This window comes from Zonotrichia albicollis, chromosome 1 (assembly GCF_047830755.1).
Source record: "Zonotrichia albicollis isolate bZonAlb1 chromosome 1, bZonAlb1.hap1, whole genome shotgun sequence".
Classification (NCBI taxonomy): Eukaryota; Metazoa; Chordata; class Aves; order Passeriformes; family Passerellidae; genus Zonotrichia; species Zonotrichia albicollis.
In genome coordinates, this window is record NC_133819.1 from 51,964,272 (window position 1) to 51,987,200 (window position 22,929).

At 38.7% G+C, this 22,929-nt stretch overlaps 1 protein-coding gene across 4 annotated transcripts in view; it reads left to right on the forward strand.

Annotated features, from left to right (window-relative positions):
* TPK1 (thiamin pyrophosphokinase 1) overlaps window positions 1-22,929 on the forward strand; it is a 304,414-nt gene that overhangs the window by 236,186 nt on the left and 45,299 nt on the right. For all 4 annotated transcript variants that reach the window (XM_074541251.1, XM_005486976.4, XM_005486975.4 and 1 more), the window contains one exon: window positions 4,943-5,054. In XM_074541251.1, the coding sequence (XP_074397352.1) occupies window positions 4,943-5,054 (112 nt within the window). The remainder of the gene's footprint in view (window positions 1-4,942; window positions 5,055-22,929) is intronic.

Sequence of the window (22,929 nt, forward strand, 5' to 3'; positions counted from 1 at the left end):
TGATATTTTAGGATTATAACAAAACAGCTCTTCTTAAGTACATCCTTTTAGAAAAATTGGCTGTATTTGTCTTGCTCAAAATCTCTGCCTAAAAACTTTTATTATTGTTAAGTCAAGCTCTCATACAGTTAATGATTAGTAGAAATATTTCTGGAACTTTGTTTTGACTTTATTGCCAGTCATATTTGATTTTAAACATAAATGTTCTCAGCTTTGTTTCATCCTTGTTCCTTTTCTCTTCCTCCCTTCTGTGGCTGTCTTTGGTGATCGTGCTGATTTCCACCCATTCCCTAAATCTTCTTTCTGTATAGCATTTTCTGCACCCAGATGTTTATGTACTAAAGCAGATTGTGGTCTTTGCCTTTTCCCTGGGTAACACTGTGACATCTGTATTTAGCTTTTTGCTGCTGTAGTTGCTTTCAAGTGTGTGCTGCCATCTATGGAGTAATCATAGAAATAAAGCTGGTATAAAAAAGGTGTTTTATCAGAAGATCATGGAAAGCAAGATCTAGATAGTGGAGGAGGTATAGTAGAGCAGTTGGCCAGATCTCCAGAAATCCTGTTTCTCTGTAGTCCCAGATCTCACAGCAAGCATGGGTGAAAATACACCTTTTAGAAAATCAGTGGTTTCTCGTAATGAAATTATTCAGTTGATTTCTTTAAATCAGAGTAAGTTTGCTTTGTTCTTCAATCTGGTAACTCATTCCTTTTTCTTTTCCTTCCCTGTTACCTTTCACATGTCCTAGTTATTTAGCAGCTTCCAAGATCTGTTTAATATATCTTTCCTAATTTGTTTTTCAAAGCTTAATTTTAATTCCTTATCCTTCCCCAGCATCTTGTTAACTGGCTTTATGCCTCTCCTCAGTGTTTAGCTTCAGCCTGACAAGTTCCAGGTTTCCCTCCTTCAGATCCCTTCAGAATGCATTGCTGAAGATTAGTCCCCATTCTGTCTCTCTTTCATAACATTTTGTTCCTTGATATCTATTTTAGAGTGTACATTTATTGCAACACATCTATTCAAGCTGGTCTGAAAAGCACTTGGAGAAGTAATTTTCTCTGTGCTGGGGTATCCATGCACATAGGGAAGCTGCCACTTTTGTCTTGATGCTGTTCATGTGCGTTCAGCTTGCAGATTTCTGACTAAGGATTGTAGCATCTCACAACCTTGAATGGGGTTAGGTGTATGAATTCCTGGCAATCAGACTTCTATTCTTTTCAGCTGGCTGTGGCAAATAACAACTATGTCTCTGGGTCTTTCCTCAGCAAAAAAGAGTGTTGGAGTGGGTGTATATTTAACCACTACTTCTTAAATGCTTTCTTATAACACAAGGCATTAGAATCAAAAGGAAAAGTTTAGCCTATGTGGATAGAGCATTCTTAAAAATATCTTCTGACATTTTCTTCTTATTGCTGAACTCAAAAAATTGATCTTATTTTCCAGCATCAAAACAAAATGAAGGAAAAAAAAATCGATGCTGAAGATTGATCAATGTTTTTCAAAACTGACTTAATAAGATAAAAATCAATGTAGCTGTATTATTTGTCATTCTTTCATCACCAGGAACATTCAAACATGGTAATATTTGATTCTTAAGTTAAATGTGAAAATATTTCAGTTACCTCCTACAGAGGCAAAAAAAATATAACGAGGGATTTATTTAGTCAAAGTTCAGTTTTCTTTTTAAACCTAGTTTTGGAAATTTGAGTTCAGCAGAAATTGAAAACAGTTTGATATTTTAAGTGACGGTATATAATTATTCCTTTAATCACACAGACTTAAATAGAACAAATTATTACTTGTATTTGCAAATTAAAATCTCTGATCCTCCCTTCCTCCTGCAAATATCAGTTCCATCTTGCTTGGTTGAGAGATCTTTACTCAAAAAATTGGAAATAAGCTTGGGAACTGAATTTCCCTCATGGCAGGTTCACACTGCTTTGAATTTAGAGCTTTACTGTACAAATGCACTGGCTGATTAATGTTTTTGGCAAAAATGAATTGTTTTTATGCAATTTGTTTGTTTGTTTGTATTTTTCCAACATTCATTTCCCTTTTCTGCTCCTGCTATCCCCAGTAATATTAAGATCCCTTATTGATTTATTTAAAGAAAAACCTTAGAAATTGATTTCTGTTATATTATTGAGCCAATCCCTAAAACATAAGTTTGACCTGACAGTTGAGAGGTTTTTTTTAAAAAAAATTATTTGCATTTCAGTATTCTCATTCACTTACCTGCTGACTTGGGTTTAGCCATTTGGGCTCCCTATTTGAAATTCCTCATAACAGCTGAGTAATAGAAAATGCTCTTTTAGGGAAGAAAATCATTGTGCTCACGTAATCACTGGAATGCGTGAACTGGGATTTTCATGAAGTATCAGACATTGAAAGACTCCTGATAAAATCCTAGATATTGGTGAGCCTCTGGTGTTGGCATCTTCTGTTTTAAAGATTTATTTCATGAGCACAGAAAGACAGCTATCTGCATAAATTCCTACTGAATTGATTCCCTATCTGCAAGCTGGGCCAGAATGTCATAAAATAGGAAATGCAAACCTGGTATTAGTTAGAAACTTTGAGAATATGGAATTTACCAAGTTCTCTGTGGGGCCAGCTACTTTCTCATCTGCTTTTCATATTCCCTTACTGATTAATATGGTGAGTTTGCTCCTCTTCTCCAGTAGCTCTGAGCAGCAATTTGAGCATTCATTGGGCTCAGACAGTCCCACCCCTTCATCTCTCACTCATCATCAGCTTCATTCTCCACAATATCTGTAATCACACAATGAGAGAGCTTGTTCTTGCTGCTCTACTCATCCTTTCCTCCTCCCTCCATGCTGTGAGGGAGAGGTGGCCTGGCATATTGCACAGCTAAAAGCCTATCAAGCCTGAATTTGTTACACCTCTGAATTTGGGCAGGCAGGCATTCACAACCACTACACATATACATGGCTCATCACCACGTGAAGCTGGACACCCTGAGAAGACGGATAATATTGGATTGGTTTTCTCATTGGTCTGCAAATAGTCAAATAGACTTAAGCTATGCAATCTGATATTCCCTAATTGACAGCTTTTCCAAGGTTCATTTGTTAACTGAGAGCATGACATGTATTGAAGTTGTTTCTTCATAATGCATTTGGCATTAACAGGAGAAGCTGCTGAATGCCTCAGACATCAATGTCTCAGCAATAAGATATTTTGCTACAGTTTTGACTTTCTAACTAGTGACTGTGTATTTGCAAGAGCATGTGAAATGAGCGTAGGACAGGGCAGGAGAAAAAGCTTAAAAATGCATTCTCCTAAGAAAATTTGTGGGACTATTTTTTTTGCTTGGGACATTTAGTTGACTTTTATGATTCAACTGTTCTTCATTTATTTTGGTATAAAACTTTGATATCTTGCTTAACAAAGTGTTCACTAAATAGTCATAGTGCTTCAGAGTCCATATATTTATAAATAGGCACATCTCATTTTATTTATAGTGATGAAGAATTTGTGTGTAAAAGACATTCTCAAGAGTTTTGCTTGCCTGCATCTACAGGAGAATAAAATAAAATGAAAAAAAAATCCTGTTTCAAAGAAGCTTCTCCCACATGAAGGCCAGGCTTATTTGAAGGAATAAATTTTCTGTGTAGAAGAGACCAGAGGATGATTTCTCCACTGATCTTGTCACTACTTTTTATTTGCTGCTTTCTTGTAGCTAGTTTCTGTCACCATGATATTTTCTGAAAAATCCCTTTGCCAGGATTTTTCTCCTGAGAAGCTGAGAAGCCTCAGGGGAAAAGACAAACAATGATTATCTGCTGCTGTGGAATGCAACAGGTGGATCTTTGATTGGTCCATGTTGGTTGTTTCTAATTAATGGCCAATCCCAGTCAGCTAGCTCAGACTCTCTGAGAGTTATAAGCTTTTGTTCTTCATTTTCCTTTCTATTCCTTGCTAGTCTTCTGACGAAATCCTTTCTTCTATTCTTTTAGTGTAGTTCTAATACATCATTTTCTTTTAATATAATATATGTAATAAAATAATAAATCAGCCTTCTGAAACATGGGGTCAAGATTCTCATCTCTTCCCTGTTCCTGGGACCCCTGCAACCCTGCAAACACCACCACAAGTTTCCACAAACACTTTCTTATTTTCTTAAAACACAGATTGTACTAGAACTGTAACACTCAGCACTTTTCATTCTTTTAAAGATTTCCAGTTTCTACTCTTCCTTGTAACTGTTCACGGGATGTTCACACAGGAGCTGCAAGTGCTAATGAAGAGATTTATCTCAAATATATCATCATTAATAGCTGTTGCTTCTCCTGCATCCCATGAATGTTTTACTTACTAGATGAATATATCTTGGATGTAAAAAAATGTTTTAATTTCTTTTTTTTCATTATTTATTGTAAGCAGGTTACTCTAAATATTTTGGTTCATTTCTCTAGCACCTAGTTAAATTTTTGCATGCATTCCTCCTTCTGGGTAGAGTACATGCCTGGAGAAGTACATGAAATTTTACAGATGTTGTCAAAATAATTGAAGCATTTCAGTGAAGCTTTGACTAGCACTCTTTAGGAAGTGAAACACAGCTGTTTAGATGAGGAAAAAATGTGGGAATGGATCAGGATGCCTTCATTTCACAGGAATAAAGAGCCTAGGTTTGACAGAATGACCTGTTCAAATAATGCCAGGTAAGAATGAGCAAAACTAGATTCTGCTTAGAAAAGTCTAGAAACAAACTTTTGAAGGCCCTAAGGTCTGGAACCTAAGCACACACCTCTCCTCCCTCTGTAAGCATCAATGTTCTGACTTCCTGCTGCAATCAAATATTCCTGAGCCCTTGGGGAACATTCTGGGACTGTCCCCAAGTACCTCCCCTTTTGTTTGCATGCTCTGGGATCAAATGCCGTTTGGGCAGGCACTGACAGCAGAAACACTTCTGTCTTGCAGGGCAAGCACAAGCTGCATGTGGACACGGGCCTGGAGGGCCCCTGGTGCGGCCTCATCCCCATTGGGAGCCCCTGCGAGAGTGTGACCACCACGGGCCTCAGGTGGAACCTCAGTAAGTGAGAATGCTCTGGGACAGGGGCTCTGCTCTGCTCCTCACCCTGCCTTTGGAGTGCCTTTCACCAGTCATGAAGGGCCTTACAAGTGTGAAGGTGAAGCATGGCATTGAATCCCTGCCAGGCCATTTTTTTTTCCTAGAAATTGAGGGGTTCTTATGAAAAAAGAGATAGAGAAATACATTTTAACCTGAGATCTCTCAGGCAGAAACACATTTTCCATTTGGGAGTCATTGTGCTCTTCAAACAGAACATTTGTTGAGGTCATGATACATTACCATCTTGATACATTGCCCTCCAGGGAGAAGAAGCCATGAGTGTCTAAACTCCTGCTTATAAGCCATAAAGTTACAACAGACAAATACTAACGGGATACAGATTAGCAAAGCTACCTCACTTCGACTGAACTGCTTCATGTATATTGTCTGTTTCTCAACCCTGAATGAATAGATCCTTTTTCTTACTTTAAAGTGGAAAAGAGTCCATTTGATCTAGAGCAGGGACATTTATCTGTAGAGATAGAAGGTTTTATAACCCAAAAAATCAAACCAACTTTCATCCTCCTGCCTCTTCTTCCCACACGGAGTCATTTGGGATGCATTTACACAGGGAAGTAATGGGATATTTTCAATGAACATTCATTAAAACTTAAGTGGGAGCAAAGCAGTAATGGAGAGGCTCTAGTCTCAGTCTGATTGACGTGTCCAGGCTTTAAAGCCATTCCATGCAGAAAGGGCATGCTGTTCTCACAGTTTGCAGTGCAGTGCCTTCACTGGCCAAGAATTACTGTGAGTGACCCACTGTGCCAGCCAGCAGAACATCTGCTGGTTCCACTGAGAGCCTGAGCACGTGCCGTTAAGGTGGTGGTAGGCATTAGTAGCTCATTAACTATAAAATATATAAATATGACATTAGTTTTGGGTTGTGGGAGAATTGCCAGATGAAGAGCTGTCTGGCTAGCAACATTTCTGTCCTTTTAAACTGATTGAAAGAGCTGAATATATTGCATGAGAGACATTCCCTAATTTGAAAAAGAGTCAGATATTTTCATTGTGTGTATAAATACAGTTGACAGATATGATACTGAATTTTCATCTTCTCATCTCCTGTTGTCCAGCAACTTCAGTGACCCATTGCACTGAGGTACTAATTTCTCAGAAAATGTTCTGTCCTTCAGAATGAGGTGCAAGAAGCTCTAACCAGCCTCATGTTAATGAAGGAAGCATGTCTGGATCCTGTGTTGTATTGCAAAAGGCTACTGTGTGGATCAAAATGTGGTAGATGCAATGAGGCTGCAGCCCTTTCTTCTGATTTTTATTAGTTGAAAAAGCCATTTTTCAGATACAACAGATTTTTTCAGTTTATTTCCATAAATTTCATCAGATTTACAAGGTGTTCATTAGAAAGTTGGTAATTTTAAAGATGGTCTGTCTGGTTTGGTTCTTTGTTACTACTGAATTATGATTGCCTGATCTCCTAAAGCTAAAGAGAAAGGGATTGCAAGTCAGTTGTGCCAGCTATAGGAGGATGCAGGGGGGAGATGAAATGGCAGCAAATATTTTTTATCTCTAGGGTTGGGTTGAGATATCAGATTCTTAAACATTGATCATAACTGGATATGGACCCACCAGGATTTTGATACTGTTAATTCCATCTCTTTTTTTTGTGTTTGTTTTTCTGGGGGACAAAAAAGTATTTATGTGACTGTTTCCTGCGTGTTTCATCTTAACTCAACACCATCATCTCTCCTTCTCCCTGCCCTTGTTACTGTTCCTTTCCAGGAGGAAAGAGAGCAGACCTTTACAGTGTTTTGGTAGTGATGTATATATTGCATCCTGTCACAGGCTGTTTTCAGTCTCAGTACTCATGTTTCTCCCAGGTTGTAGTTCTTTCTCCATATTAATCACAGATATCTATGTAAAACCAAAAAATGAGCTGGTCTTCCTTGAAGAGCCTCAATCTATCTGAGACATAAAGGCCATTACAACCTGAAACTGCTCTCTCACCCAAGCCACTAGAGATAACCTTTTCACATCCAAATGCAGAATAACCATTGAATTAAATTATTGTTCAGACACTGATTAAAAAATTGAAGTGCAATTACATTTCCCAAAAGGGAAACCAATATCTTCAATTCAGCATGTGGTTAGTTGTGACTTGGTTGGATTTTTTTCCCTAATAAATAGGATCTACATTCTGATAGTTAAAGTTTCATGCTAACTTCCATTGTATTACTGGACTTCTATGCTGCCTGCAGTTTTGCACTTACTTCAAAAAATATTAATCCTGCTGTAAATTGGGATGAAGAAGCAGAGGATCGAGTGGGAGGAAATAGAATAATAAGAACGGAAACTGAAGTGTGATATGGATGTCAGCCTTGCTGCTAAGGGCTGGCAATGGCAGAGCTTTACCTATTCATTCATTAACAGCAATCTGAGCACACACCTTTGTAAACGTCCATGCAAATATCTTGCAAACCTCAGTGAATAATTTTATGGGGTTATAAATTCATTTTCATGTGTAAATCATAAAAGGAATTAAATTTTTAAGCTGAGCATGACATGAAAGGCCTATTCCTCAAGTTTGTTATGGAATTAATTGGATGTGACCTAACAAGTTGGGTTTTAAAAAGCAATTTTTGAGCTCTCAGGATATTTAGGTATCTGGGCAGTAAACTAATTTCAGATTTTAGTTCAAACAGCAATGCTTTATGTGGTTGGGGAGCCCTCATTTTTGCAAACAGTAATTTCTAGCAAATCAAAAATCAAATAACACTGCAGTACAAGCAAGAGCTGGCCTTGCATCAAGGTTTTTGATGTTTAACATCAATTTCTGCCTGAGCATATCTAGATTACTCTGCCAATTAAAATTTGTAAAACCTTCAAGGGGTAGTCAAACCTTATCAGTGTCCAGTGTACAGGTGCTGTCATGATACTTCATAGGTTCTGAATGGAAAAAGACAAGGATAAATACCTAGGACAAAAGCTGTGTTCAGGTTAAGAATAATCTACCAAAGGTCTCATTTCAGTGGCTGAATTAGATAAACCCGAAATCTGTAAGTTATTCTGCTAGCAGAGAAACAATAATGGCTTTTAGTATTACAGAATTCAGTATTTTTTGTATGTCTGTTTGAGAATGCAGCATGTATGCATGCTTTTGTGCATGCTTATCTTCGTTATTTGCTAGCACTTGCCACAAACAGAATTTTCATTTATTTGAGTTCTCATCTTATGGGTGAAAGAACTTGGAGAAGAAAGTGGAAAATTGATTAGAAAAAATATTTTTATTCATACTTGCTATTGTGTAGCACACACTCAGAACACATTATAAACATATTCTTTCCATTCCCAAAGGGATACTGATCTTTTCTCTATTAAAATCTGATTTACAGCACAGGAATCAGATAATGCTTTGTCTGATTTGACTCACCTGACTGCTTGCTGATAACAGCTCTCATGTCTAATAAATAAATAACAAAAAATCCAATAATGCCAGAACTACCAGCATTCTTCATTAGGTCCTCAGTGGTGCTTTCATGGAAAGTAAATAAAAATGAAGGCAGAAATCAGCTGCAGTGCTCATCAAAGAAGAGGTTGGAGGGTAATGGTAGGCTTTTTTAGGAGATGGTTCATTTTTTGTGAAATTACTTTAGAAAATAATCTTGCCAAGTAATTTATTCTTCATCCTTATGGCCTTTGGTAGTGCTGTATGTGATGCCTGTACTGAAAATGCCAGCATATATGTGTGTGTATGTATGTGTGTGTGTGTATATATCAACCTATCTATTTATCTGTGTAAACTCTGTGTATATGTGATTGTGCTTTCCAGATAATTTTCATGCCAGTTTGCCTTCTTTAGGCAGGAACTTAAATTGCTGTAAAATGCTGCCATTCGAAAGAGTGCCACTGTCATTTCACTTCAAAAGGCAATAGCAATAACAATGGGAGCAAGACCTTTCTCTAACTGTAGCAACAGAGCATCCACTGACTGCTAATGTCACAGGTAGATGAACAGGATCCCAAATATTTTTGATGCTGCTTACATTGTTAGTAAAATTGAAATATTTGCATTATTTTATACTTCACTGGGGTTTTATTGATGTTGCATTGTGAATTGAGCAAAAAGTTTAAAAAAGCTGTTGTGGTTTGTGTTTTAGGAGAATTCATAGTCTAAAAGATGAAAGAAAATGAGTAACTTCTTTAAAAAAAGAAAGAAAAAAGGTCAGGGGCTGTTCTGGGAAAGGTTGCAAATTAAAATGGGCAGGTATCTGTGCTAGGGAGGCTGTTTGTACAAGCACTGTCTAATCTGTTTCATAACTGAAATAGTTTATATCACACATTTTGCTACCCCAGTTCCAAGTGAGGCAAACTAAGTGGTGCTTCTGGGAATAGCTTTGTTTTCAGTGGCAGAGTAAATAGCTTCACAGCTGGATTCCCATTCTCCTCAGCTTTCCTCTCTTTCCCTCCCTTCTCTTGTTCTTTACTGGCAGAAGATACATTATCAGTGATGTATTTTTTCACTTATCCACTGCAGCTCGAAGACTCTGGGTAGGGGTGGAGTGGACAGAAATGATGTTGCTGTCCCAAAGCCTTGGGTGGCTTTGACCTTTGGCAAGCTGTTTGCCCCCAGGAGTGCTGCTGTCAGCCTGCCAGGGTCATATCATTTATTACAAGGCATGGCCTGCTGAAATCCTTTTCCAATGAAGCAGATGTTCTGATGGTGGCAGCCTGGCATCCCACTGGCTTACTGCAAGTCAGCAAAAACAACCAGGGCCTTGCTTAGCATTGCATAAAATTATTTTGAGCCGCAAAGACCACTTGGTGTACATTAAATGACTGATGAACACAGAGCTCAGTTATGCTGGGCCTCTAAGCCTGTATTTGCATTTTTTGCTGAACAGCAGCTTGAAAACTCAGTCAGACTTTGTGAAAAGGCTTGAAATGGGGATTTGAGGTCACACATTCAATTCATTTCCACATGGTTCGATAAATGTTTGGAATTAGGGGGAGAGAGATTCAGATCCAGCTCCTCTTTAGCAAGGTAGCAGGTCCCTGGCATTCAGTTAGGAAAGGCTGCTTTAAGGTGATAAACAGATATGCTTTTCTAGATCACACTGTTGAAGCAACACTATTACTGTGGGACTCTTACAGAAAAATTCCTATGAGTACCTTAGTTCTAAACTAGCTCAAACCACTTCCAGTGGTAATTTTAACTCAGCTGGAAAGCCATCTTTAATGGAATATAGAGAATGTATATATGTTCCTTCTATGCAGCAGTAATAGGTAATAATTGCTAGGAAGGAATAGAATAAAAAGTAGAATAAAAGAATCCCAGAGAGACTTCAGCACAGCTGTACACAGAGTAGATGACTCTCCAAAACCTGACTAATTATTATCATTGCAATTACCATTACCTGAGTAATGATATTACCATCCTGAAGTAAACTGAAGACATTTTGAATGTCCTGAGTTGGAATGGACCCATCAGAATCATCAAATCCAGCTCCTGGCCCTGCACAGGACAACCCAAAGAATCACACCATGCCTGAGAATGTTGTCCAAATAATTTTTTAACTGCATGACCCTGGGAAAAGCCTCTCTTCACTTTCTTGTAGGCTTCTACTGGAAGGCTATAATTAGGTTCCTCTGGATGGCATCCCATTACTGAGCTGTGTCAACTGCGCCACTCAGTTTGGTGTCTTCTGTAATTTTGCAGAGGATGCACTTAGTACTTTCATCTACATCATTAATGAAGACATTAAATAGCAAAGGTTCCAATAGGGATCCCTGAGTGACATCACTGGTCACAGATGTCCATTGAGACTCTGAGTCACTGACTATCACCCTCTGAATGTGACTGTCCAACCAATTCCTTATCCACCTAACAGTCCACCCATCAAATCCATCCCTCTCCAGTTTGGAGAGAAGGATGTTGTGGGGAACTATGTCCAAGACAATTACAGATAAATGACATCTGTAGCCTTAACCACTTCTCTGGGGAGCCTTCTCCACTGGTGTTGTCACCCCATCATAGAAGACCACTGAGTAGCTCAAGCAGGACTTGTCCTTGGTGGATCTGTGCTGGCTGTATCAAATCATCTCCCTGTCCTCCATGTGCCCCAGCATGGCTTCTAGGAGGATCTGTTCCATGATCTTCACAGGCACAGAGGTGAGGCTGACAGGTCAGTACTGCCCAGAGTCCTACTTCCTACATTTTTAAAGGGAGGTACTATGTTTCCCTTTTTCCAGTCACCTGGGACTTCACCTGACTGCCAGAATTTTTCAAATATGATGGAGAGTGGCTTGGCAACTACATCAGCCAATTCCCTCAGGACTCTGGGATATGTCTCTTCAGGTCCTGTAGACTTATGTAGATTCAGGTTCCTTAGATAGTCAGGAATCCTGCTGTTACTTACAGTGGGAAGTACTTTGTCTCCCAGTCCTCATCCTGCTCTCCATCCACTCAAGAGGAGTGGGAAGAGAGGTTGACAAAAAGACTGAGGTAAAAAAGGTGTTGAGTACCTCAGCCCTCTCCTCATCCATCCATTGTTACTAGTGTTCCACCACTGTTTACTGGGGGGGATGCACCTTCTTTGACCTTCCTTTTCTGGATAACAGACCTGTGGAAGCCCTTTCTGTAATTTCTTGCATCCCTTGCCAGGTTCAGCTTCCCTTGGCCTTCCTCAGCTGTATTTCAGCTCTGTACTCTTCCCAGGTTTCCTGTCCTTGTTTCCACTGCCTGTGCATTTACTTCTTTCTCTTTAATTTGACCAGCACTTCCCTACTCAGCCATGCCCATCTCTTGTTTTCCCTGCCTGATTTTTTGCTCCTGGGGATTGCCAGCTCTTGTGCTCTATGGAAGACTTCCTTGAGGATCTGCCAACTATGCTCTGCTCCCCTGTCCATGAGGGCAGCTTCACAAGGGATCCCACTGATTATCTCTAAGCAACCTGCTGCTGCTGAAGGATGCCTGTTGTAAAGTCAGAACACCTTTCTGAGCAAGAGGGAGATCTGCAGAGAGCCAGAAAGCCACCTTTTAGATTGGTGAGGGCGCAAATTATCTCTGTGGATTTCTGCACTGACTGAACTGTCATCAGTGAGTGTGGGGGCTGAATTTGTCCAAGAAAGAGACCTCATAGTTTACAGTGATGGCATTTAACCCTAAAGGCATTCTCATCAGTCAGCCTGCCCACATGGATACTGGGAAATCATCTTTTTTAGACAACAGCAGAGTCAAAGCTGGAACTTTCAAAGCTGGTGTACTTCAATGAAAGTCAGTGAAAAATTGGCCAGAGTACAAATACCCGTTTGTCACATCCCTTGCAAATATACTTTAATTGTTTTCATCCTTAAATGCCCAGAACCAGCCATATTAAATGTAAATGTCACGCTGCCTGGAGATTTCCAAAAACAAAAAAGCTCTCTGCGGCATGTGGTGAGTTATTGCCAGTTTCTGATGTCTGCAGAACCACAAAAGGGCAAGGACCAGTAGGAGGACAAATCAATCACATCTGGCTAGAGTATTCCAGAATTAAAAAATGAAATATGTTTATCTGTGACGACTCATTTAATGAATGTGTGCTATTTAGATTTTCGGGGGGTTGTTCAAGTAGGTAAGCATTGCCACTAAGCATTGACTCCTCCTTTGTGATTTGTTTGTAGACCTTTTAGTTCTGTTTATATTTTTAGTACATACTAGTGTATGTGATTGATCTCTTCTTCCCAAAAATATGACACTGAAGGAAATTATTTTCTCTGCAGTGATCTATTCCTGTACCCTAATGGCAAACAGTCCTGGATATCTCTTCTACAGTGTCTCAATTCTTCATTCACTGTTCCCTTTGTAAACATTTTGCATGTTGTATCTGAGAGACCACTGCTCTCTCACAGTTTTTGGCTCTAGATGTTTGTGGAAAAGGTGTTTCTTTTCTGCTGTTATATCAAGTTCCATAGAGGATGAAAATCTGGTGGATGTCATCACTGACTTTTGTTGTGTGTTGTAAAAACTTACATTTTGGCTGTAAGTTGTCTATGGCATCCTGATGTGTAATTAATAAGCCATTAACAACTGACTGTAGTGAGTGTGCCATGGAACTATTAATTTTAGACATGCACACCAATTACACATCACTAAGCAAAGCTGTTGTTTTTAGGTGAGTTAAGAAATACAAATTTTTGATAGATGATTCTATGTCTTGCCATAGAAGCAGCTGTGACTTCTTTGGGGCTGTAAATTCATATGGCAGGGGGGAGTCAAGCCAAGTCAAGGGGAAGAAAAAAGAGAAAGTGGCAGAATAGCAATGAGAGATTCCATTCAGGATTAGAAGCATGTTTTGGAGAAAAGGTAGATAGCATCAAAATAGGCAAAGATATGAATACAGAGATTGAGAAAATGAGAATGGGGGTGTTTTAGGTAGACCGGTGACATCTTCCGTTTTGAAGAACTGAATTGAGACCAAAATTTCTGTCTTGTTATTTCTCTCTTGTTATTTCTGTTTGTTATGTCCCTCATTTTCCACTGCTGTCCAGGCATTATAACCTACTTCTGCTGTCAGTAAACTGGAATGCTCAAGTGATGCATCCAGGTGTCCGTAGGATCTGCCTAGGTATTTATCCAACAGCAAAAGATGGTGTTAGACATTTGATTTGAAAACAACTTGCACTCCTATGGATATAAATTCAAGACTGAAACTAAGGAAAAACCAGAAACAGAGAAATAAAATTAATTAGTGTTTGGATGTCATGATACTTACAGATTTGAGACACTGGCATCACTCAGCTCCCAGGTGTGTTCTCTAGGAATGAATCTGCAGTCACAGTAGACAGTGCAGATATGTACAACCTCAGCTTTTCCCCCTGCAGGAACAGACACACTTGGGAGGAATAAGGTGAAGCACTGCTGATTTTCTTGTGGTTCAGGCAGTTGATTGTCTGGAGTGTTTACTCTATGCAGGTACTTTATCTACTTGCAAGTTAGCTATTCATTTCTCTTAGCACTCAAGCTGCTTTTTCAGCACTCTGACATTCCTGAGAGCTCTGCCTTGGTTCTGTAAGGCACAGGATACTCCAAAATGAAAGCTGTACTATCATCTTTAAGATACTACATAAGATGTTAATATGTCTGTGTCATTGCTCTTGAACAGTTTCACATGTGCCAATGGTATCATCAATTCTGTCATAATGAGCAACACAAACCTTTGAGGAATTCAGCATGCATGCATTCAATGCAGTTTATGCAGTAAATAAGGCATAAGGGCACCATGATTAATCAGAACTCAGAGGGTGTCAGTTAAGAGAGTACTGTTTGCCAAAATGAGTCTGCCCTGCTTGGTTAATGGGACTGTGTAATTAAAGGAAGAAGGCCAAAGAAACTGCATTAAAATTGCACAGGCAAACATTAATTCTGTCATCCCCTTGCTCTGAAGTCCATGACTTTGCAGCCTCAGCATTTCTTAAGAGTTGTCTTCCATGTGTATTATTTCCAGGTCAATGTGGATTCATATACAATTAACAAGTAGCATGTCCTATCTATAGAAGTTTAGGTCAGCATGTGGCAACAGACTTTCCTGTTATTTACATTTTGAAGCTTTTCCTTGTATTTAATATGAAAAAAACCTAAATCTTCCAAAAATTTCAAGTACTTTTAGTATATATTAAGTGGCAATTCATGTCATTAACCAAACAGTAAATGCAAATAAAAGGAGATGGAATGAATGTCAAGAGATCCTACAATCTGTATAGCTTTCCTATGGCATCACTCCTGAAAAACCTGAAAAAGGCGCCTCTTTTATGATATTTCAGTTTAACTCTGGGGATTCCTTTTTAACAGCATCTTAAGAAACTCTGCTCCAATTAATGTTTTTTTCTGTATTCTGCAGATACAGTATGTGATAAATATATTCTCAAGCTGTTAAGCATTATAACACAGCATTTATCATCTAATTGCCAATAAGAAATCTCAGAATTGTACATTTAAGTTTCCCAAGCATGGGGCATAGCTGTAATTTACTGAGGCACCAGCAATACCACTGTATCACTGCTGATTGACAGGCCACTTAATGATGCTGTTTATAAGGCAATTTTCTAATCAGCTTCATGAACACTCATCAGGAGCTTGCTTCTTGATTTAAAGCAGAATTGGAGAGATAGCATTTGTTTTGCTTATAAAAACACACTGGGAAAAAAAAAGCAAATTAAAAAGAGAAATGACACAAATATAGAAAGCTTTGATTTTGTGAATCTGGATTATGCTTTCAAAAGTTCCATACAGCCCTTAAAGCTTTGGCATGAATGAATCAGCATTCATCAGGCTATTTCTTTTGTGCATTTTGAAACTGGATGATGATAGCTTAAATATTAACATTCTTGTTTTTAACAGGTGTTAGATTTCCAATCATTGTTTAATAATAATTATGTGATATAGTAGATATTCTATTGGGTCTAGTCAGTTGAAACTGAGGCACAGTTAATTTTCCATTTATTTCACATTTCTACTCAAAGAATAATTAATTATTCCACGCTTTCCTCCTATCTACTTCATTCTTTTGTTCCATAATAGAAAATTAAAAAATTAAAAAACAATTTTAATTTTAAAAATGTGATCTAAATCATGTGTAAGCTGGATCAAGTGTGTCTGGCATGGAAGCAATTCATTATATGATTTGAGGGGTTTTAACAAGATGAGCTTCATTTGACCTGTCAAATTTAGGAATAGTTTTGACCAGCCCAAATAAAGTACATTTTCTAGATTTATCCCCTAGTAATCATTCTAAAACCCTTGTAAACACACCTTGTAAACACAGTTCTTTAGGCTGTATATCCAGTATATGTTGAAGAATTCATGTTTATGAAAATCTTAGAGCTTAATACCAATCTTGTGGAATTAATGGGAGAATTGCACACTGACTTTAATATTAATATTTTAATCTGGAAGTGCCTCTGTCCCTTCCTTACTATAGTTACTTAAGCCCTGAATTCATCAGAAGATTTAGGCATTCATGCATTTTTATACATGTTACTAGTTCCATTGAATATAAGGGGATTATTCAGTGGGTAGAGTTAAATATGCAGAAGTACTTACTACGAGTCAGACTCTGAAGTGGGAGTTCAAAAATGTCTGAAAGGCTTTTCTGTATGTAAAATAAGGTGGTACTGACTTTAATCTCAAATTCCAGGGCTAGCTGCCTGCGCTTGTACCTATTCTAATGTCTCTTCTCACTCACCAATGCTATAAAGCTCCCTTTTTTAGTTCTGCTCATTTTTTATGTATTGATGGTGGACTGTAGTAATTTACACAAATTCCTCCTGATTTTACTGTTGAATGCCTGGGCAAAGTATGAAGACATGGAAAGACAAATGACTTTGAAATATTTCTCACATCTGGTTTCTTTATCTGTAATTCAGCAGTTGTGGTTTCCTACCAGTACAGCTGTCAAATCCATGTATCAAGTAAATTTTTTGTGTGAGAATTTTGGAGAAAAGAGTTTCTGGATACCTACCAGAATCCTTAAACCATCATAAACTTTTCATAAATAGCCAAAAAATGTTAGAATGTGGTTCAAGTCCGGTATAGTTGTAAGAGAACCAAACACTCATGATGGAGTAAATCAATGGCAGAGGATATGAGGGATTTTTTTAATTTTTTTTTTAACCACGATACAAATTTGTCACACTTTTGTATCTTTGTCATATGTGAAGCAAGATTTTCAATCCACATTAAAACCATGTATGCAGCCAATACAAGGCCCTTGCTTGGGAACAGGGAGTGCTTTCCCCACGATATTCAGGGCTAGAAAGTGTGAAACACTATGACATAAATCTTTTTGTACTAGAATAATTTGGTATTGTTCCTGGGGTTTTTTATATCTTTAAATATGAAGTGTAGTTATGTTTACCTTTTAACGTTCCAAAAGCCAGCAAACTCTTCCTTTGGTGAGTGCAAATCAACAAAAGCTGGCAACATCCTGAAAGACAGCTTTCTGTTGTGAGCTGCTGTAGAGATTTACGCTGCTCATTTGCAGTGGGAAGTAGGAAGGTTGGTTGGTTATTCAGAGCTTGTATGTGCCACTTTGTTTTTGCTGCTGCCTTTTTTAGCCTATGTGTTTATGTTAGCATAGCTCTGGACCATTTAATACTTTTCTTGGATTTTTGAGAGCTCTGCTGCTGGCAATTAATTTTGCATCCCACATATCTCAAGAAAACATTGTTGTCAGTGAATTTGTAAATTAGCTTGTGTTCCTTTTAATACCATAATTACTTTAGTGTCCCAGCTGACAGAATCTCAAAAGAATTTTACTGACTTTTGAGAGATTCACTCTTTCCAGCTTATGCCATTCTCTAATTTCCTAGAGTAATGATTCCCTAGATGTTTGTCAGTCTGGGTTTTGTACCCTTGCTTCCTGAGCTTCTCTTGCCAATTTTGTGTTGTCTCTGCTCTCATGCCAGTTTCAACAATTTCTTTAAAAGTTACAAATAATGAAGACAATCTCTTAAAAAAACTAACAAACCCACAAGCAAACAAAAAAATCAACCCAAAAACTTACGTTGTTATCATGGCACAGCACCACTTGCTGACTCAGTGGGTAGCACACCAGGCTGAGGATCCAGCAGTATGGCTGGAATACATCATTATGTCTCAGTAATACGCTGCCTCACTTGTCCTACTCTTATCTTGTTAACTCTTTGGGGCAGGGACTACACGCACAGGGTCTCTGTCCTCCCTGGTAGTCACATGGTACCAGGGATAAACATAATTAATTGCAAATGGGAGGTGACTTCAGGAGTTATAGTTGAAAGCTATTACCATGGAATAAATTCCTGATTTAAAATAAATGCATATTCTGTAAGAGACTGCATCTGGATTATTATCTTCAGAAATGGTACTGTGGAAAAGGAAGAAAATCATTGTTTAACATACAGTGCCATCTACAGAGCAGGCTATGTAACCTGCACTTCTTACATTATATGGGGTTTTTGGTTGGATTGGTTTTTTGGGTTTTTTCTTTTTTTTTTTTTTTTTTTTGTCACAGTCCAGTTGTCATTAATGGCTAGAGAGTGTCCGTGGAGTTTTTGTCATATGCTGGCAGCATTGGAGGATGAGGATGAGAGAGGTTTGTGCTCTTGTCTGTTTTGGTCATAACCAGCAATATCCATGGGCCAGGCATCAGCAACAATAGCCCCTCTTAACTTTCTCTCAGAAGCCTATATTGTTGGGGCAGGGGGGGTTGTCTTTTTTAAAATGCAACTATTTCTAGAAATGCTGCATCTGCAGCCAACCTTCCTGGCCATCACGTGACCTACCACAGCAGTCTGACAGGCAGAGGTGGAAAAAGGAGGAAAGGGGCCAGAGAGGAAAAAGTCCATCTGTGATCATGTTGTGTGAACATGAGTATGTTAAGGCACCTTGTCAACTGTACTCTCTGTTTAGAGTAATTTTAAATGTGGGGTCAAGGGCAGTGGGTCTTCCCATGTTGTTACCCAAGCAGATGCTGTAGAGAAAGCTGTCAAGCAGTGGTAGTATGTTTGCATGGTTCACTGGTTAAAATGACAGTGCAAGAAGAGTTGGATTAAACTCTCAAAGTCTTCAGAGTGATCTTCAGATAAATGTTAATTTTGATACATAAAACTGGATTTATTTTTAAAGACAGAAGAAGTGAAAGAACACTGAAGTATTACACCTTCCGCTCTCGGGAATCCATTATTTACCTAACATAGCAAATTAAGTTATTGTGGTCACTGCTGAAAAAACTGTTGTCTGTCCTCTTTTGGCTCCTGAACATGGCAAGTTATCTGATCTTTAACCTGTTACTAGCTCAGGACCCTTTTTTTTGCCACCTCCAAATTAGTGAGTTTGAAAAACAGAAATGGCAAGGGAGGGCTGAGAATGGATTCTGACATGCAGAGCTCAGACAAAATAATTTTTTGGCAGATGATCTTGCACAGCTGAAGAGGGAGAGGGAAAAAGAGAAAGGTCTTTGTTTTCTTACATAGTTACATGTGAAATTCAGTGAATTTAAAGTAGCAGCAGAGATGTACTGGGAGTCTGAGTTTCTGAGACAGCTGAAGTTGCACGTTAAATAGAGTTTATGAGACTAGTCTGCCATTTGTCACCTGCACTGTCACAGTCAGCACGTGTGACTGTGTAGGTGAATGGGGGTGTATGCAAATAATAATTCATTTTATTTAATATACATTAAAACTGAAAAGGGATAGAAATATGAGTTAGCAGAGTGCTACAAAATGTGAAGTTAATTATGTAGTAGTTATCCTCAACATTTTCATCTTTAAAGCGGTTTTGAACTGCATAAGTGCAGCAGTTACTACAGACTGTGATTAGATAAACAGATGCAAATAGTAATTGTAACTGATAAATGATTGATGATGGCTTTATATGTTTATCATTATATACTGTTGTAAACACTTTTTACTCAGTGAGGATGGAGTCTGGAGGAAAATTGATGATGGGTGAAATATGAATTCAAATTATAGTGCTTTTAAGAGTACTGAGGGCCAATATTGTAGGGCCAGTACAGAGTTGTTACCTGAGGAACTGGTGCCCTTTGCCATTGGTATCATCGGGCTGAGCACCAAACATCTGCCAGCTGACATCCAGAGCCTGCATACAAGGTTTACAGGAGAGAGCCTAAAAGTAGAGATGGGGAGGCTGAGCACTGTTGAATGATGGCTTTTGGTGTGGAAGACCCCCTGATCCCCTGCTCAAAAGAAGAGGAGATGCCATTTCTCTTTGTTTTTCTATTACTTCCCATGGCTTCTGCCTTCTTTCACAACTTCCCACTGTCCTGTCTCCTGTGAATCAATGAGACATTTGTAATACATTTATTTGACAGCCACAGAGTGACTGTGTTACCCAAGTTGTAGGAGCCATTTGGGACAGAACAGCTGTGTTTGGATCACTGGAAGTTGATGGGTACAAGGAGACAAATATACATGTCTCTAGAAAAACAGGGTGGGATAAGAGGTTTGTGCACTCTTAATGGTGCTATAATTCTATTTGGTTTATCACCTGCCATTTGCTAATTATTAATCATAGTAACAACATTTTTTAGTTACATCAATTGAAAGGGAATTTTATTGCAGCAGCTTGAGTTTAATATCAGCTCTTTGTGTATTGTACAATGCAAAAAGTAACCTGTGGTAATTAAATTACAGGCTAAGTCTTCATTCTGCATAAATTTCTATTCACTGAGGAAAAAAATAAGCAGGATATTACTAAAGAAAAGGCCCAAATCATTAGCAGCCTCTACTCCCTGCTCTGTTCACTTCACTGGCAGTGCTGAAATCTGTCTGTTACTTCTCCTGTGGTGTTGTAGAACAATGAACTTGCCATCTTTTCTGTCATGTGCCTGCCCTTGGGCTTGTACAAAAGAAGGGAATTAGGTTGTGTTCTGTTGACCTTTTAGATGCAAGAGAAATGGTAGTCCTGTTTCCTTACACATGAAATGCTGCCAGGCTGTTGTCTGTGTTAACCTTTGTGGAGCACCCCGATGTGATCGTTGCCCTAGCACCACGACACAGATGTCAGAGAGAACTGAAAAGGGATAAATTGGAGGTGCCATGCAAAACAGCTCAGCTAAAGACATTTTTCTCCTGCACTGAAGAAAAGGTATTCTGTATTTAACTACTTAGCTGGTCTGTGAATCCTGTAATTTGCTTAGCCAAACAGAACTTCAAAACAGATGGTTTCTAAATTTGGGGAAAATAACCATTACAGTATTTTTTCCCCATGCAGTCTGCAGTTATACTTTAGTACTGAAATTATTTGAAAATTAAACAGGAAAATAAAATTTGGATCTTTACCAACTGAATACTAATTTCAGGAACATACAGTTTTTAGTATGTATTAGGTTTTCATCTGCACATTTAGCCTAAGATTTGTTTATGCTCTAATTTAGTGCCTCTTGCTGCTTACTTGCATAAACACTACCAAATCAGTCAGTTGGAGTCACCAGAGTATTTAGCTCCCAGCTGCATTTGCTCATAAAAGGAGGAATGACAAGTTTCCTCCTTTGCAGAGGAGGAAGTGGAGAAACATAAGTAATTCATTGCACTTACATAGCACCTGCCACCAGCCACCTCTACAGGCACTTTACCAATAGTGAGTGCACTGCCTGGTGTGGAAAGCAGTTCTTTGTGAGAAACTGCTCCATTCCCCACCTCTTGATTGAGGAAACTGAGGTGCAGAGCATTTTTCTCATCCAAAATTGTAAGCTAATCAGAAGGTAGGAATCTGAGTATCCTTGGTTTTGGGATTATTTTCTTAACATGATAGAAATAAATTATGACAAAGGAATTAATTCTTTCATATTTAGGGGTTTTTAAATGTATTTGTAATATTATTGCACATAGTCAATATTTTCAAAGTGTATCTAAGAAAATCATATTTAGGAACTCTGCCTTTCTTTTAGAATATATGGTCAGCTGTTGTTCATTTTGTGAATGTCCATCCCTGAACATAAAGAGGGTGTCTAGACGTAAAAATTGAGCTCAAATTGGTTTGCTGAAAAGCCAAACATAGTATTTGGTCTCCACTTCAACAGTGCTTTAACCATTAGTTACCAGGGTGAGAGCACCAGCATATTCTCAGGTAGCCTTTTGGATAACTCATTACCCAAGAGCAGAAATTATCTTGGGCTGGGGAATCCTAAAGGGAAATTAAGGTCCATGATCCATGTGGTTCAAGTCTTTGCTCCTTCAAGGAGGCATGCTGTGTGATGCCCAACCATACTTCACTGCACAAGGCTCAGCTGGGTTTGGAAAGCACTGCCACAGAATACTGTGAACCACAGCAAACAGTGACATAGTCTCCACTTCAAGAAATCCCTAAGCTGCAAGATTTTTGAGGAAGGGTGTGCTGAGAATAATACTGCTCCATATTGCCTGGTCTTTTAAAATTCTTTCCTAAATACCTCTTATGGACCATTGCCTGAGGGTCCTGTGTCAGTGTCCTAGCAAGATAAATCCTTGGGATGACAACAGTGCCTGCTTTTGTGGTTTTTTGAACTGTAGAGCCCTCCTGAGAGCACAAATATGTTCTTCCATATGGGCTTCTCTCCAAACTGTTTTGTCCTCTACCCAGATTAGGGATTTTGCTTTTAAATTGAAATTATCCTTTCTTAGACAGAGGACTAGAATTATATGCCCTTTATCAGAGAGTATTCCCTTGTACAATGTACCACCTGTACTGTGGCAATAATATGTGTTTATCTCTGCTGAAAACATCCAGCCAGCTACCATCTCTAGGTCTTTTTTTTGCTAGAGATGCTGTAAAATACAGCCTTCGATTGCTTGCTAAATTGTGAGTCTGCCTCGACATTGTAATGGGCTCTGGCTACAAGGGTTTCAGAGTAGGACTTTTCTCCTTTACTTGAGAACCTGCTTTCTAGTTGGGCTTTCTAAAGGTGGTATTGTAGATCTGCAGGCACCAGTGGAAGTGGGTTTATGGAAGCGTGGATTCTCAAGCAGAGAACAAGATTACTTCCCTTCATACACTCTCCTGAATGTTCAGACTCTTTAAGAAGGGAAAATGTTTGGATTCCTTTGGTTGGTTTTGTTTGGTTGGGCTTTTTTTAAACTGGTGCAGTTGTTGCTTCCCTGCCAAAGGCTCGTAAGTAAATGCACATGTCCCAGAGTATGAAGCTGTGAGAGTGTTTAAGATCTCAAGCTGTAAGAGTAGTGGCACATCTACCTGAAAGCAGTTGTCTGCTGCTTTTTCATTAAATGCTCTTGTTAAGCTGTGGTTGTTGACCATAAGTGCATTCATAGCATCTCAACTGACAGGTGGAAACTCCTAACTGCTTTCCTTAAGCACTCTTTGAGAAAGAATTAAATTACTTTTAATTATCTTCAAATTCATCCC